This window comes from Felis catus, chromosome B1, assembly GCF_018350175.1.
Source record: "Felis catus isolate Fca126 chromosome B1, F.catus_Fca126_mat1.0, whole genome shotgun sequence".
Taxonomy (NCBI): Eukaryota; Metazoa; Chordata; class Mammalia; order Carnivora; family Felidae; genus Felis; species Felis catus.
Genome location: NC_058371.1, coordinates 66,207,531 through 66,223,098, shown reverse-complemented (window position 1 = coordinate 66,223,098; position 15,568 = coordinate 66,207,531). Strand labels below are relative to the sequence as shown.

At 32.1% G+C, this 15,568-nt stretch overlaps 1 protein-coding gene across 4 annotated transcripts in view; it reads right to left on the bottom strand.

The window, feature by feature from the left end:
- Nucleotides 1–15,568, bottom strand: part of FSTL5 (follistatin like 5) — a 786,930-nt gene that overhangs the window by 334,024 nt on the left and 437,338 nt on the right. For all 4 annotated transcript variants that reach the window (XM_045055718.1, XM_045055716.1, XM_045055717.1 and 1 more), the window contains exon 6: nucleotides 9,110–9,230. In XM_045055718.1, coding sequence (XP_044911653.1) covers nucleotides 9,110–9,230 — 121 coding nt within the window. The remainder of the gene's footprint in view (nucleotides 1–9,109; nucleotides 9,231–15,568) is intronic.

Genomic DNA, 15,568 nt, shown 5'->3' with positions numbered 1-15,568 from the left:
TGTCCAAGATGGTAGTCAATGACTACTGAGCATTCAGAATGTAGATAGTCCAAAATGAGAAATGAGATACGTTGTAGGTGTAAAATATATGCTAGATTTATATTTCATTATGCTTCAAAATCACATACTAAAAATATTCTGTTGTTAATTTGAAAATTGTATAATATCCTAATATAAATCAAAATACAAAATTAAAAAATGAGTACAATATAATAAATAAATTAAAATAAAATATATGCTAGATTTTAAAACTTGATAGGAAGAGACAATAATGTATTTCCTTCATTTTCATAATGATCATGTGTTGTGATAATAATATTTTTTTGGTCTATAGGGATAAATAAAGTGTTAATAAAATCAATTTTACGTGTTTCTTTTAAATCGTTTTTTTAAATGTTTATTTATTTTTGAGAGAGAGAGTGCAAGCAGGGAAGAGGCAGAGTGAGGTGGGGACAGAGGATCTGAAACAGGCTTTGTGTTGGAAGGAGAGTCAGATACTAGGCTTGAACTCACCCACCTGGAGATCATAACCTAAGCTGAAGTCGGACACCTAACCTACTGAGCCACCCAGGCGCCCTACTTGTTTCTTTTTTTTTTTTTTTTTAATGTGACTGCTAGAAAATTAAACGTTTCTAGGATGACTACCATTTTTGCATGTATTATATGTTAAATGGACAATGTTGGTCTTCAAAGAGAAATAATAGCTTGGTAATAGTAATAAATGGAGTGTTATGATTATAATTTTTATAATTATGGTAACTTCACACAATGCAAGCCATTAAAATATGTTAAGCTAATCAATAGTGAGATATCTTACTCTGATTAATTAAAATTAGGAATAATTAAAGTAAATCTTGAGGATATAATAATATAGTCACATTTTCATAAAAAATGTGCATATATTTATATCAAAGTGATTATACCTAAATGATGGAACTAAAATTGATTCCTATTTTCTCTCTTGTGCCTTTCTGTTTTAACTACTACAAGAACCAAAATAAATTGTCATTGTTAAAAAGGATATGGAATTATGGTACTTAATAAAATTGAAGTTTGTTGGCCAAACTTTATTAATATGTGATTTGGCTTAAAATTTATTAAAATTCAAAATTCCATTTCTCTTGTTCTGATTCATTTCCTCTTTTTTAACAAGACAAATAGATTCAAACTAATATTATACAGCTTAAGTCTTATTGTTTCTACATGTTATTGATAAGGCCTACTTAAAACTTCTTGTTTTATCTGGTTATAGCCATGTGACCACAATATGAAAGTGATAGGACTCTCTTAACTAAGAGGATAAGCCTCTGGCTGGTTTAAAAAAAAATGTGAAGGTAATAACAACTATATATTAAAATCATTTAACAAAAATGTGTTTTCTAAGTGCTAGCTTTCAAATCCTTGAATTAAAAATAATTAAAGATTAATTGCCTAAACATGTATGATTATCTTATCTATTTAAAAAGCACTTGGTTTTATATATCATAACATTCACTTTGTAGATAAATGTCTCCATGGTGGATCATTTGACAGAGCAGAATCCTATAAAGAAACTTTCACCTGGTAAATGTAAATGAAATGCATTCTCAGACTAACCTTAACTAGAGAATTCAAAAACAGCTACAAATTAAAACATGATACATTACATTCAAATTGTTTTGAATTATTGAACAAGATTTAGCCAGTTAAAATCAAATCCCACTGGTAGAAACTCAGTTCAGAAATATGAGATACTTTCTATTTTTTTTTAAGTGGGCTCCACACCCAACATAGGGCTTGAATTTAAGACCCTAAGATTATCAGTCCTATGTTCTATTGGCTGAGCTATCCAGGTGTCCCTGAGATACAGTAAATTGAAGCTAAGGCCTTGATGCCAGGCTGCAGCAACACCGTCGTGCCCAAATGACACTGGGGCAGCAGTGAAGCTGGCGATCTCCACAAGAACTCCATTATGAAGAAGATGCCGTCCAGATAGAGTTCAGAACCACAGAAGCACAACGCAAGGCTCAATTCAAGGAGTTTCTGAGAAATTAGTATAAAGAACACGGGGTTAACAAAGCCAAAGTACCCATGAAATACAGAAATGATTTTGAAAGTCCAAAACAGCCTTAGGCAAACTCTATTGCTGAATACCATGCTGAAGTCAGAGGAAAGTAATTTTAAGTCAGATCCACTAAGTCATGATTGACAAGACAGGGTACAGCATGGAAAAATAAGAACGATTAATCAATTTCTATTTTATTGTTTCTTATTTCAATTTTATTTTGCATCACAAAAGGCCCTACTCTCAATATCTATATGACACAGAGTCAATACTTTAAGAAATAAATACGAGGTTTTCACTTGAAATAAAAGAGAAGCTAAAATACCTATTTCTGCTTTTATGAGTTCCAAGTAGTTAGGTCAGCAAGTGACCAGTGAGAAATCATTATGGAGGCTACCAGTGAGAAAACTACCAGTGAGAAATCATTATGGAGGCTATAGGTAAAAGGAGAAACATAAATGTGCACTAACTACAAAAGATTAAGATAATCTTAGCAATCTGGAGGGAAGGGTCATCTTCAAATGGAAAAAAAAAAACATAAGACTTTCATTATTTTTAAAATTAAACTTCAAGTTGGTATTGCTTTACCTGTTGTCTATTAACAGTTGGTATGTGCAATTTATCTTGTTTAGGACAAAATCTGTCCTTTTGGAATATGTGTCTATAGGTTGCGTCTCAGCAATCATTTTGGACAGTCCTTTCCCTAAAAGGTCTAAAGAACTTAGAACATAAAGTGGAAATTACCTGTAAGTGAATGATGCTGACCTTTATTTACCTAAACTGTCAGGGCATATCTATAAACTCTAACATAGAAAATTACAAGTATACAAACAAGTGAGTTAATTTTTTTAATCACAGTATGTAGTAAAAAAGTTATTTCCCCCATGTGCTAGGCAATTTAAGTTGCTGTGAGGTCTCCTACTACAATGATCTGTACATGGGCCTATGCTATAGTAAGTGTAGCAATGTCTAATACAGAATTTCCCAAATGAGTGTGGGATTTTTGTGAGGTTAAAAAGTAGAATGCTGTGAGTACCATGGAAGCCTTCTTCTCACCTTGTGTTCTCACCCCATCACCCACCAATTCCTCCAGAGGCAACCATCATGTTAACTACTAAAACCATATACGAGTTACCTATTTTGGATTTGATCTAAATATATACTTGATGTATGCTTGTGTGCTCCACTAATTTCCTCCACATTTTTTTTCTTTTACTTTTTTCCCCTACATTTAACCTCTCAACCACCAGAACTTTTGCTTCTACCCCTACATCTCCACTGAAAGTGCTGTGACCAAAGTCACCCACACCTCCTTGTGATCAAAACTGGTAGCCATTTCTTTATCTGTCATATATCTCTTGTTTTGAACGCAGTCATAGAAATTGCTCATCAACAAATTCTAGTAAAGTTTTATAAATACATAGTCTTTTGGTTTATTCCCTATTTCTCTAAGCAGTTTTGTTTTTGTTGTTGTTGTTTGTTTTTATTTATTCATTAAGTTATTAAAGTTTATTTATTTTAGGAGAGACAGCATGCGCATGTGTATGTGAGAAAGTGGGGGAGGGCAGAGAGAGAGGGAGAGAGAGAATCCCAAGCAGGCTGTGCACTCTACACCCAAGGTGGGACTTGATTTCATGAACCATAAGATCATGACCTGTGACGAAATCGAGTCTGGCACTTAACCGACTGAGCCACTCAAGTGCCCCTGTTTGTTTGGTTTTTAATTTCATTACTTAATTTTAAGTTTTAGTTCCCTGTTGCTCTTTTGCTCATCTCTTCTGTCTTTACATACTCACCTTGGGTACCCCATTACCTGCCAGCGCAGGTTTTAACTGTATCCCTGAACTCTTACTTGAGATCTAGGCCACAATATTCTCCAACCAAATGTTTCTATGTAAATATGCCAATATGCTGAAAATCCAACTCAGTATATGTTCCCAAACTTGCTTATCTTACTGTGTGCCCTACTTTAATGAATAGTACCATTGTTCACCTCAGTATGCAAGCTAGATAGCTGGACATTACCCTTGACCCTACTGTCTCTATCTCATGTATATGTAATCACTCAAGTTGAAATGATTCTGCTTGTAAGTTACTGCCCAAATATGACCACCTCTCTGTATTACTGTTCTCTTTTAATCCTGACCCTTTCACCTTTAACCCATATTACTGTAATAGTTTTAATTCTTCTCACTAAACTCTGTTATTTTTCTCAAATAAATGTCTTTCATATACTAATGACCTAAAATCTATGAATATTAATATAATATTCATATTTCATTGCTGTGATTATTAGATGGTTCCAATAAGTAATATTTTTATTATAGAAATTGTGACTTCCTAGAAAATGATTTTTTCCTCATAATGTCATTATCAAATCTATATTCCATTAAGAAGTGTTTCATATAAAGAAATATGACATTTTAAATATAATCATGAATACTTAGGTAATTTAAAATAACTGTGCCATGTATTTTTTTAGTATTTTAAAATTTTAGAATCCTAATTATCTATTCTTTTTAAGAATGGAGAAAGAGCTATTATACAATTAGTTTCAATATAAATGCTCACAGTTGATGCATTATGCTTGCAAAAAACTAATTTTTTCATGCCTAGTAGAAGCACATTTCTTTAGGGAACTTTCCACACATAAAGATCATTTAGAATTGATAGAGATTTATTTAAGTGTAACATTAGAACTTGAACTAATAGAATACATACATATCTTGAAGGACTTGTACATGGATTTAGGAACTGCAACTCGTAACCATTTAATGGAATTTTAAGAATCTATCAGAATTGCAAACTCTTCATTTCATATAATTTTAAGACTTAGCACTATAGTCAGAGCAATTTATAATTTAACTCAGAAAATAAAGTACATAGAAAGCATTCTCAAAACAAATATTCTTTCTCTGGATAGCCAATTGCACCACTTTTTGTTAGCTAGAAATAAAAACAACTAATTCCTAAAACCAATAATCATTTAATAAATATTTATTATCTTAACTGAGTTTGACTACAAAAATAGGTAAACATATATTTATCTGAGTATCATTTATGAAAATTAAATGCCTCAATTCAGTGTATGGTCATGTTTGATAACAAATAAATTGCATTTACCTATATAGACTTAAGGCAAAAATATAGTGCTCCATGCAAATCAAACAATCAAAGATTTTAATTTAATTTTGAGTGCGAAGAAAATAAAGTGTTGTTTTCTCATATGTTAATTCAAGTCCTTATGGTCAATAATGGCACTGTTTACTCATTTTTAATTCTATAAGAAACCTTTGCACTGAAAAATCTATACATTTAACTGAAATTATTCAAGACAACAAAATGCCTGGCTGAAAGAATTTGCCATCTGACCAGAGGATTTAGTATTTCCTCTAAGTATTCAAAACTGTGTCACTGACCTCATTTAAAATTTATTTGATCCCATAAAATAGATTTCTAAATTTATTAATAAAACAAGACATGGTTTAGAATGCTTGATGCTCACACTGAGAATTTATTTTAAATATCTTTTTAATAATACCCAAATTTCTGGAGAAAAATTAAGAATAGCATCCAATGCCTATTGTCAAATATTAAAATAATCCCTCTTCTTATCCAAAAAGGGGAAAAAAAGGCTATTTTACAGAAAACCTTATTACCAACTGTAATAACAATTTACTAGTGTTATAATGGTTGATAATGTACTATTTTTTATCATTAACCTTTTCTTGTTTGCACGTTACATTTTGCTCTTCTTTCTTCCATTTTATACTATGGCAGAAAGAATAATAAAATGCAACTCTGTCTATTCTTGTCTCTACCAGTAAATAATTAATGGATTAAGAGAAGTTTTGTTTTTGTTTTTGTTTTTTAACTTCTCTGGACTTCGTTTATTCTTTTGAACATTAATTTAGGGACTGTTTAGTTTTCTAGGTTTTCATTTTAAGAGTTATCTGGAGGAATCATTCTGGATATAAAAAAAAAAGATTATTTTAGGCTTACTAGATCTGTCATTTTTATCATTGTCTGTCTGAGATTATATATTCCTAAGGGAAAGAAAACAATCTTTCTAAGTTGGTTTAACTATCACAGCATTCTATACACATGAGTACTTAATACATGATTTTCGAATAGATTGCTTTTCTCACTATTGTTACACATTTTTATTCATGACACTACCTTAGTATTTTATAATGCAGTGACTTTTTGAAATTATGCCATTATTAAAAGCCTGCCACTAAACTTCACAAAACCAAATTGGGTTTAGTTGTAAAGTATTATAATAGATGGAAAGAAAGAAATAGATACATGTTTTCTATTCAAGAAGTATAAATACTTTTTGCTAATCTAGACACTATCCACACAAATTAGTTCTTCTACCTCTAAGGGATCATTATATAGTCTGATGACCTATTTAAGCAAGGTGCAACACTGAAAATGTGATACTTTCCAGAAAATCGCTTGGTAAGACCACAAAGAATATTAAAATATTCCATATAATTCCAGCATTACTTAGAAAAACATTATCTTCTCTAAATGACTACATGAACATTATTTTATCATTGTTAAGGGATAGTTTTGCAATTACACAAAAAGGAAAAAAGCTCATAATACGATTGCTGATTGCCAAGTGCTTTCATTACTTAATATCTCTTTATGACTCAGAATATTAAAAATGTAGACCTTGGGTGTGATGCATAATTTTGACCTCATGGCAGAAACATTATAACATTCATTAAATTCATTGCCTTTACTATATATAATTTCCATAAAATTGTTACTTCTAAGAGTTAACCCAAATCATATAGATTTTTTTCCATCCAACTTCAACAGTTTCTAGTATAATTTAGCTCCTTCACAGACAACATTTTATTATTTCTCTATTGAATGCTTTTACTGATGATACAAATTTCTGAATTGCAAAATTTTCTTTATCAGAACAATATACTGATCTACCTTGCCTTCCTTAGCAACATCAAATCATATCTCAAAACACAGTATCATTTTTTCCCTGTGATAGGGTAAGCAGCAGCATTCTAGACAAGATTCTTATTTACTGATATTGCCAGGGATCATTATTCAGTCTTTGCTGTACTGTCATAAAAATAACATATTATTCCTACTTTATTTTTATTGTTTTAGTTTCTAGCTCCCACCATTTCATCATCAACAATATTTTTAATAAAAATTCTCACATCTATTTAATTATCTTACTGATGCTTGATAAATTGCATGCCATTAAAAATATGTTCTGCTCTTGCTACAAGTTTCAATTACTTTTATTTAGTCAAACCCAAGTATCCGCCTAGTAGAAGGGTGAGAGATTGGAGCTGGTAGATTAGACTGATTGTTTAATAAAACAAGTTAGTAAAATAATAATAATAATTTATATATTTTCATAGAATTTCAATACTGGAACAGACCTTACAGTTGAATTAATTTCCGTAAATACCCTGGTATGTGATGCACTTGAGTTTTTATTTATGCTATACTTTTTTGTCCAGTTTCCCATCTTTTATTGCCCAAAGTCCATATCCACTCATCCTGGAGACAAATTCAGTTGCTACCACCTTCAAAAAGTCTTCGTGATTTCCCAAATGAGATTATATTCTAACTTACTTAATATTTTATGTAGTCCCTTCTGTGATGTGTATCTCTTTCTAGCTTATATACGGTATTTGTAAATTAATATATGACAATATTAATGTAATATAGATATAGAAGAATATAAATATAATTTCTTTTCTGATAAACCATAATATCTTCTCGTTGCCACCATAAGTACACAAAATAATTCCTATTACAGAGTGAAGTTTAGTGGAAAACACAAAGCCTTCACAGTCTGACATAGCTTTGATTATAAACTCAGCCACTTAGTTCTTAAGTTCTTTGTGTTTCAATTTCTTCCTACAAACGTAGAATAATAATGTTGCTTTCCTGTTGTTGTCTTTGAAAGGTGTCTATCCTTGATTGTGACATTTTTTAAGGGGTTAACTGTTTATAGAGTCACTCTGCATCTTGCTATCCTGCCTTTTAATTGAAAATGGAAATGTAATTTAATTAAATCTGAAGAGCATACTGATATCTTGGCTTAAAGCTTCATCACCTGCAACTATTTCACATATATTATTTTGCTTTCTCAAAACTTACATAAAATCTAATTTAATGTTTTAATATAAAATTATCATATGACAAGAACATTACTATTCATATTTATATGGATTTTCAGGAATTTAAGTAATTTCCGTAATATCAGACCACTGATAGATGGAAGAGGCATAATTCAAAAGAGATCTTTTTACATCAAGTACATATCCTATTTCCTGTCTTTTTTGAAAGCAATATATAAATGTGCATATATATAACATTGAAGATAGAAAGATAGAAAAAAATACTGGTTTCAGTGCTGACTTAAATCCTGTTGAGCTTTGATTCTTTGGTGACTTATAAAGCATATATAAATCATATTTCATATATGATTTATAAAGCATATACAAATCATAAATCATATAAAGCATATAAAGCATATTTATGCTTTATAAAGCATAAATAGTCGATTTTAAGAAGTATTTAAGCAATTTAAACATACATAAATTATTCCAAAGTACCTTAATATAAATACAAATTTCCACTGTTATGCTAATTATTGTTAACATGTATGCAAACTCTATCTATTAATCTACCTTGGTTTCCCTATAGTGTAAAAACAAAAAACAAAAAGTCACTGTGTAAATAATTAAATTGTTCTTGATATACAGTGAAGACTAGTCAAGTGCTACTACTCCCCCCCAAACTTTAAAAACAGCATTGTGGAATTCACGTTTTCAATGAGAATCAGTAAGAACTGATATCCAGGGTTATCAAATATTTCCAGCTTTTCATTTTAGGATTACTGCATCCCTTAACTTTTACATATGTTTCAGTACACTTCAGCACTTTATCTTACTTACACCACTTCTCTTAATTTAAAAACAGCCTGTACTCTCAGATCAAGCAACATTCTGGATTGTGTAAAGAAACAGGAAAATGAACAAAGAGGAATTAGAGAATGAATATTATACTCACGGAATGTTCTATAAAATTCTTCAAGAGCCAGGTGCTTGTCAGAGTTAAAATCATCGTATTTCAGTAGATCATACAAAGTACAATCAGAAAGATCCTTGCCAAGTTCTTCCTGTTTTATCACCTGAACAAGGAAATTATAACCATACAATTATAACTGTCTTAACATTTCTATAGCATAATTAATCACACATAATAATCACTTAGTGATTATTAAGTCTGCAGTCATTTTAAGTCTGCAGTAGGGCAAAGAACTGAACCTATGAAAAATCCTGATTTTCAGTTACTGGACAATTATTTTGAACCATTCCAAAGGTATAAAGTTAAAAAGTTAAGATAGGTACTTAGAATTGTCCAAACTTTCTAATACAAAAATCTCATAGTAGGTCCCAGAAAATCTGAGCTTTACAAGGACATTTTGTATTTCACTCATTTTCTTTGCTCCATTTATACTGACTCAAGGAAGTATCTCCACATGAAAATTGCCTCCTACGTCTCAGTGACCTCTGTCAAAAGAAAACAGGGCTCTTTCTCAACAAAAATAGTGAGATCGTTTGTTCCAACTTTCATCTTCAAATTATTTGTGAAAAATGAAGTTAGATGTTTTGTTTTTTTTTTTTTTTTCTCTGCCCAAACTCCTCCTCAGCTGGAAGTTAAGCCATTTGGGATTGTGCATTAACTCCCTCGGTCACAAAAGAGCTATTAAGCAAATGACTGTTTCCAGGAGCCAGAGAGAATTAATGCACCAATTGATGATGAAAATCCATCCAAGTGTGGGTGAGAAAAATCATCAAACTGCTTTTCTTCTCTGTGCTCTGTCCTATGGACTGAGGCAGTAGCTTTTTTACACTCTACTGATTTGACTATTGTGTCTCACATAAAAGAGCTCCCCAAGATTTTTCAAACATTCCTATCCATCTGGGTGGCTGCATAGCTGTGTCCATAGCTTTTCACATTCTCTCACATACAGAGACGGTATTTCACATTGTTGGAGCTGTGCATTATCGTTGTGTTTTTTCATCTTCTTTTAAGTTTTATTTATTTTGAGAGAGAACTCAAGTGGAGGAGGGGCAGAGAGGGAGAGAGGGAGAATCCCAAGCAGACTCCTCACTGTCAGCACAGAGCCCAAAGTGGGGCTCGAACTCATGAACTCTAAGATCATGACCTGAGCCAAAGTCAGTCGCTTAACCAACTGAGCCACCCCGGTGCCAGTAGTGTGTGCTTTTTTTTTTTTTTTTAAAGGTGGTGCCATGTAATTAGAAAATGCAAGCTCTGAAGTCAGCCAGCTCTGGCTTCTGCACCTGCCAATGGCACTTAATAGAGCTCTATAATTTCTGGCAAATTATTTAACCTTTCCTCAGTTAGGAATAAAAGGTAGTAACATTTATCTCTTATGGCTATTGTGAAGATCATATTTATAGACATGTGTACACACACACATACACACACATATACATGCACACATACACACATAGTTAGATGTAAGACAACATATAACACATAGTTAAAAGTAATCATTTTAAGTTAAAAATAATGATTTTTTAAATATAATGTGCTTTTTATTCAAATAATTCACTGCAGATTTCCACGCCAGCTTGCACAAGCTCTGTTGTGTGTTCACAGTGTGAATCCAGACTTTCTTTGTTATATCAATAGCAGATCAGTGATACTAGTTTCAAAAGATTCTCAGATGCTATTGACTATTTTTTTAAATAACCCTTTGGGGAACACTTCTATGTTAAAAGTTCAGTTCTGCCTGAGTGCGGATGAGCTATAGAGGTAGCTCTGAGAATGGAGCTTAGCATATGGATCACTAGAGCCTCCGGCCCTCTTCTGTAGCCACCTGAGTGGTTTAGCAATGATGACACATAGACGTTGCTAAATATAACTTCTACAATATACTGGGCTCTCTATTCTTGTGTTATATATTCACATTTCATTGGTTAAGCCGATATTTGCTGCCTTGGAGGGGGAAAATAGGCAAAACATTTATCTGCCTTAATTGATCCACATAAATAGATATTGTTGAGAGTGAGTATTAAGCCCTACACTTTTGCATAGTCCAGCTGTAGGGATTAACAAAACTACCTAACGGCTGAAGCCATTTCTCCTATAAGCCTAATGAGAAAACTAATACTGCTTTTCTATTTAGAAGGCAACAGAGCTCTCAGTCATTCTCCATCTGTTATTTGTTAGATCATGGAAAATGACTTTCCCTGGGTGGTAGTGGGGGGGGTGGCATATTTCATTTTACCTCACTATGCTCTTCCTAAAGTTCTGCAATGCTAGCATAATGGTAATTTTAAGGATGCAGTGACACTCAGGCTTGGTGTATTCAGGTATTTTAATAATATTTTTCAGTAATTTTTATTCTCATACATGTTCATAAAGAGAAGGAGATGGAAAAACCTGGAGAAAATATTCATCATTTTATGTCTCATAATTTCTATTTAATAGTTTACTCAGATTAAATCATGTCTAATTAGACAAAGAGAATGAACTTCTACCTTTTTTTCTGAATGCTGGCTTAAGACTAGCTTGATCTTGATTTGATCTTGATCTTGATTTGATCATGATTATACAACTTAAGCTGGACCTGCTGTTTTAACTAGTGTGTCCTGGAAAAGCAAATGGTTCTGGCTAGGAAATTTTCTAAACAAACAAACAAACAAACAAACAAACAAAAAACCCTCTTCACCTATACTGGACCATGCCCGTATATAGGAGACAGGAGATTTGTCTCCCATCATCAATAGTTCAAGTATATATTTTCTTCATTTATTCCATTTTTTGGCCAATAAAACAGCCTACTTAAAAACATACTTCCTAGTTATTTCTTCTCCCCTTTAGAATTCCTGATGGGAGCTGAGTAGTCTGGTGTATTCCAAATGAGGAGGGTACTTTCCTAAGACTTCTTAACCAGCATGGAGAAATGGCTTTAAATAACTAGAGCTTTGATCATGTTTGACTGTCTGCAAGAAAGTATGATAGAGGGGTGCCTGGGTGGTTCAGTCAGCTAAGCATCTGACACTTGATTTCGGCTCAGGTCATGATCTCATGATTCATGAGATCAAGCCCTGAGGTACTCTGTGCTGACAGTGCAGAGCCTGTTTGGGATTCTCTCTCTCCCTTTCCTCTACCCCTAAATAAATAAATAAATAAATAACTTAAAAAAAAGAAAATATGATAGAAAATAAGCAGATTTCCTTCCCAAGTGCACAGTAATACATTAAGCACTCTTTGGAACAGAGAATCCAAACTTGTAGGGCTTTCATAGTTGCCTGCATTTCTTTTGTTTATTTCTGGCATTGGCTTTCAAAACTTCCCAGTCTAGTTTCCTCAAAACACTCATGTTATTTCTGAACTAGAGATCATGACAGAGCCAGACGGACAAATGTTATCTAAGTATCCTACAATAAAGCTTTAGTCAAGGAGGTGACTCATAATTTTATTTGTTATCTATTGTAAAATATTGAGTATGTTTTCCAAATTTACCAGTGCTTTGGTGAACTCTCTAAGGCTAAAATAATGATAATAATTATTAAGTTAAAGATTCTCACTTTCTTTAATGATCAAAAATCAAGTTACATGAATACTCTGCTCCACAGAGATTAGAGTCAGTGTGACAAAATAGAAGTATTAGAAGAATGTATGTCATCCAGGGAGCTCAGATACACAGTATTCCAGAGGGGTACATATTTAATTTCAAAGTAATAGAACTGTCAAAGTTGCATGAGGAATTATAACTCAGGAATGATTCAATGTTTTGATACTGTATTCTTTTTTCCTGTTTCCCAAACAGGAAAACAAAACAAAACAAAACAAAACAAAACAAAACACTGTCCCTCCCCAAACTAAACTATTCTCCTTATTATTCTGCTTCATTTGTTTGTTCAGGTATCCATTCAACAAATCATTTTTGAAAATCTACTATTTGCAGACACTTTCCTAGACTCTGGTAATAGCCAACAAGATAGATAAGAAACCCTCTTTTGTGAAATTTATATGCTAGTAGAAGGGAACAAATAAATATATAAGTCAAATATATAGTATGTCAGATAACAATTTATTTAAAGATAAATAAAACTGGAATTAAAAAAAGAAAAGGAAAATGCCAGAGGTAGGTGTAGAGGATTGTCTCCCTGCTATAAATATATATATATATATATATATATATATATATATATATATATATGTATATATATATATATATATATATATATATATATATATATATATCCCTGTATGAATATTGGTTTTCCAGGAATATATCATGACTTGGAAATCAAAGATTATTATATTGACTCTCATAAAAGAGATATAACATATCCGTAATTTTGATGGTCTCAAGTCAGATCATGGTAATGAGTCTATGGGCATAAGGGCATAGGAGCACAATGAAGTAGAATCTTCCAATTCTGTGTCTTTTTCTTTATTCTCCTTGGTGGAAACAGGGAAAAACAGCAACTGTAAACTCATGGAAAGATACACCACTCAAAATTTCAAGTGTTCATCAGAGGATGAGCACTTCCTTATCCTTTGCAAGCTATTTTTCCTCAAACTAATCATGACAATGTCGCAATCACAGTGGTCTTAGTAGATCAGAGTTGTGTTCCTCCATTTTAAAGAAAGTACATCACATTTGTGAAGTTGAGGAGAAGACGATATATTCAGTCTTTACCTGGCAAATATGTAGATTACATCAAAACTTAAGGGTCAGGAAATAAATATACTTTTTTTAGAAATATGTATCTTTATGCATTATCTTTAAGCCTCTCCCATACACTCACTATGGGTTGGCTTCCCAACTACTTAGTTCTCTGAATATCTCCTATTTGACTTCCTTCTTCTCTCCTTCTCTCCCTTCCCCCTTCCTTTTTCTTTTTAACAACTGACATGTGCCTAGAAATGTGCTACAGTTTTGGAGATACTGTAGTAAAAAAGAATGACATAGTCTTTGTCCTCATAGAGTTAATTTTCTAGAGAGAATGTGTGGGAACAAGCAAATAATTAAATAAACAAAATAATTACAGATTGCCAACAGTGTTCTAAAAATAAGGTGAAAGGACAGGGAGTAAAAAACTAACATTACAAATTATAATTGTTTAATCATATATAACTGATGCTATCATACAATAGGTGTGTTAGAAGAAAAGATCACATAAAAATTAATTACATCTTTCAAGTTGTCTTTATGTTTCCTAACATCCATAACACATTAGAAAACGTTTAAAAAATCAATAGGGCCAACATGAATTCTTTTGAAAAATTCACTGAAGAGATAACATTATTCAACCCGTGGTGGGAAGAAAAAATACCTTATTTTGAAGGCATCCTATATGGCTCACAGGGATTCTCTGAATATGAATGCCAATTTTTTAAAAGCACGTTAACATTCTAAAGGAAAGATGCTATAAAAGATATGTTTAAATTTTTTAAGACAAAATTTTAATTTTCCAATTGTCTTGTGCATATTACGAACAACATTAAAAAAAAAAGAGTATTTGAAACTAGTTACTAATGTTTCCAGATAGAATTGGAAGCACTGTTTCTTAATTGTAGCCCCAAGCTGCACCCAAACCAACAATGAGGGGCCTCACTTTTCTGTTAAGTGCTAACTGTTGCTATCATTATTATTCTGAAACCTTTAGCACTTCAAAGGAAATTGCCAGTACTACTAAGATCTACCTACTGGCCTTGCTACTACCATTTACAGTCAAATACCTGGTTTCTGCTGCTTATTTTGTATACCAGAAAGTTTATGGGGTTTTAAATGTTAAATAGGATTAATTTCCATGGCAATTCCTGGAAGTTCTCACTTATCTCCCTTTTCTAGCCATACAAGTGCTTATTTGTTTGTATTTAGTTTGTTCCCACCAAAATAGCTTTTTATCCATTAGACAAAACAATTCTTACCAATCTTGTGGTAAATAAATATGTTGACTAGAAACCAGAACCTCTTAAAAAGCCTTTAAAATTGTAATAGGCTTTATCAACTCAAAATAAAGATTAACTGTCCATTCCCTATCTAACAGCTCTAATAATTTCTAAAGAAAATTGGTATGTACAAAGTTTGCAAAAACATCATTGCCCTGCCCATCCTGATAGCTTAAAAATATCTAGTCTTATTTATTCTTGCTTTTTATTTAATTTCGTAAATGTATTCACATATGGTAGTCATTGAGCAAATAGCATTTTAAGTCAAATATGTATAACGTAATAATCTAAATCCTGTGAACAAGTAGCTCTTTTTATTATTTTAATAAAGAGTTGGCATGTGTGCACATTAGGGAAATATTTCATTCTAATATGCATGCCTAATGTGAATCAGCTTATTAAGATGACAGAATCTAAATGAAGAAAGTGCTAAATCAATATACTCAATACAGCTGCTTATTTAAACTCAGAATCACAAGGGAATGATTTTGCTTACTTAAATTCCACGGGTGGTTATTTTATGAA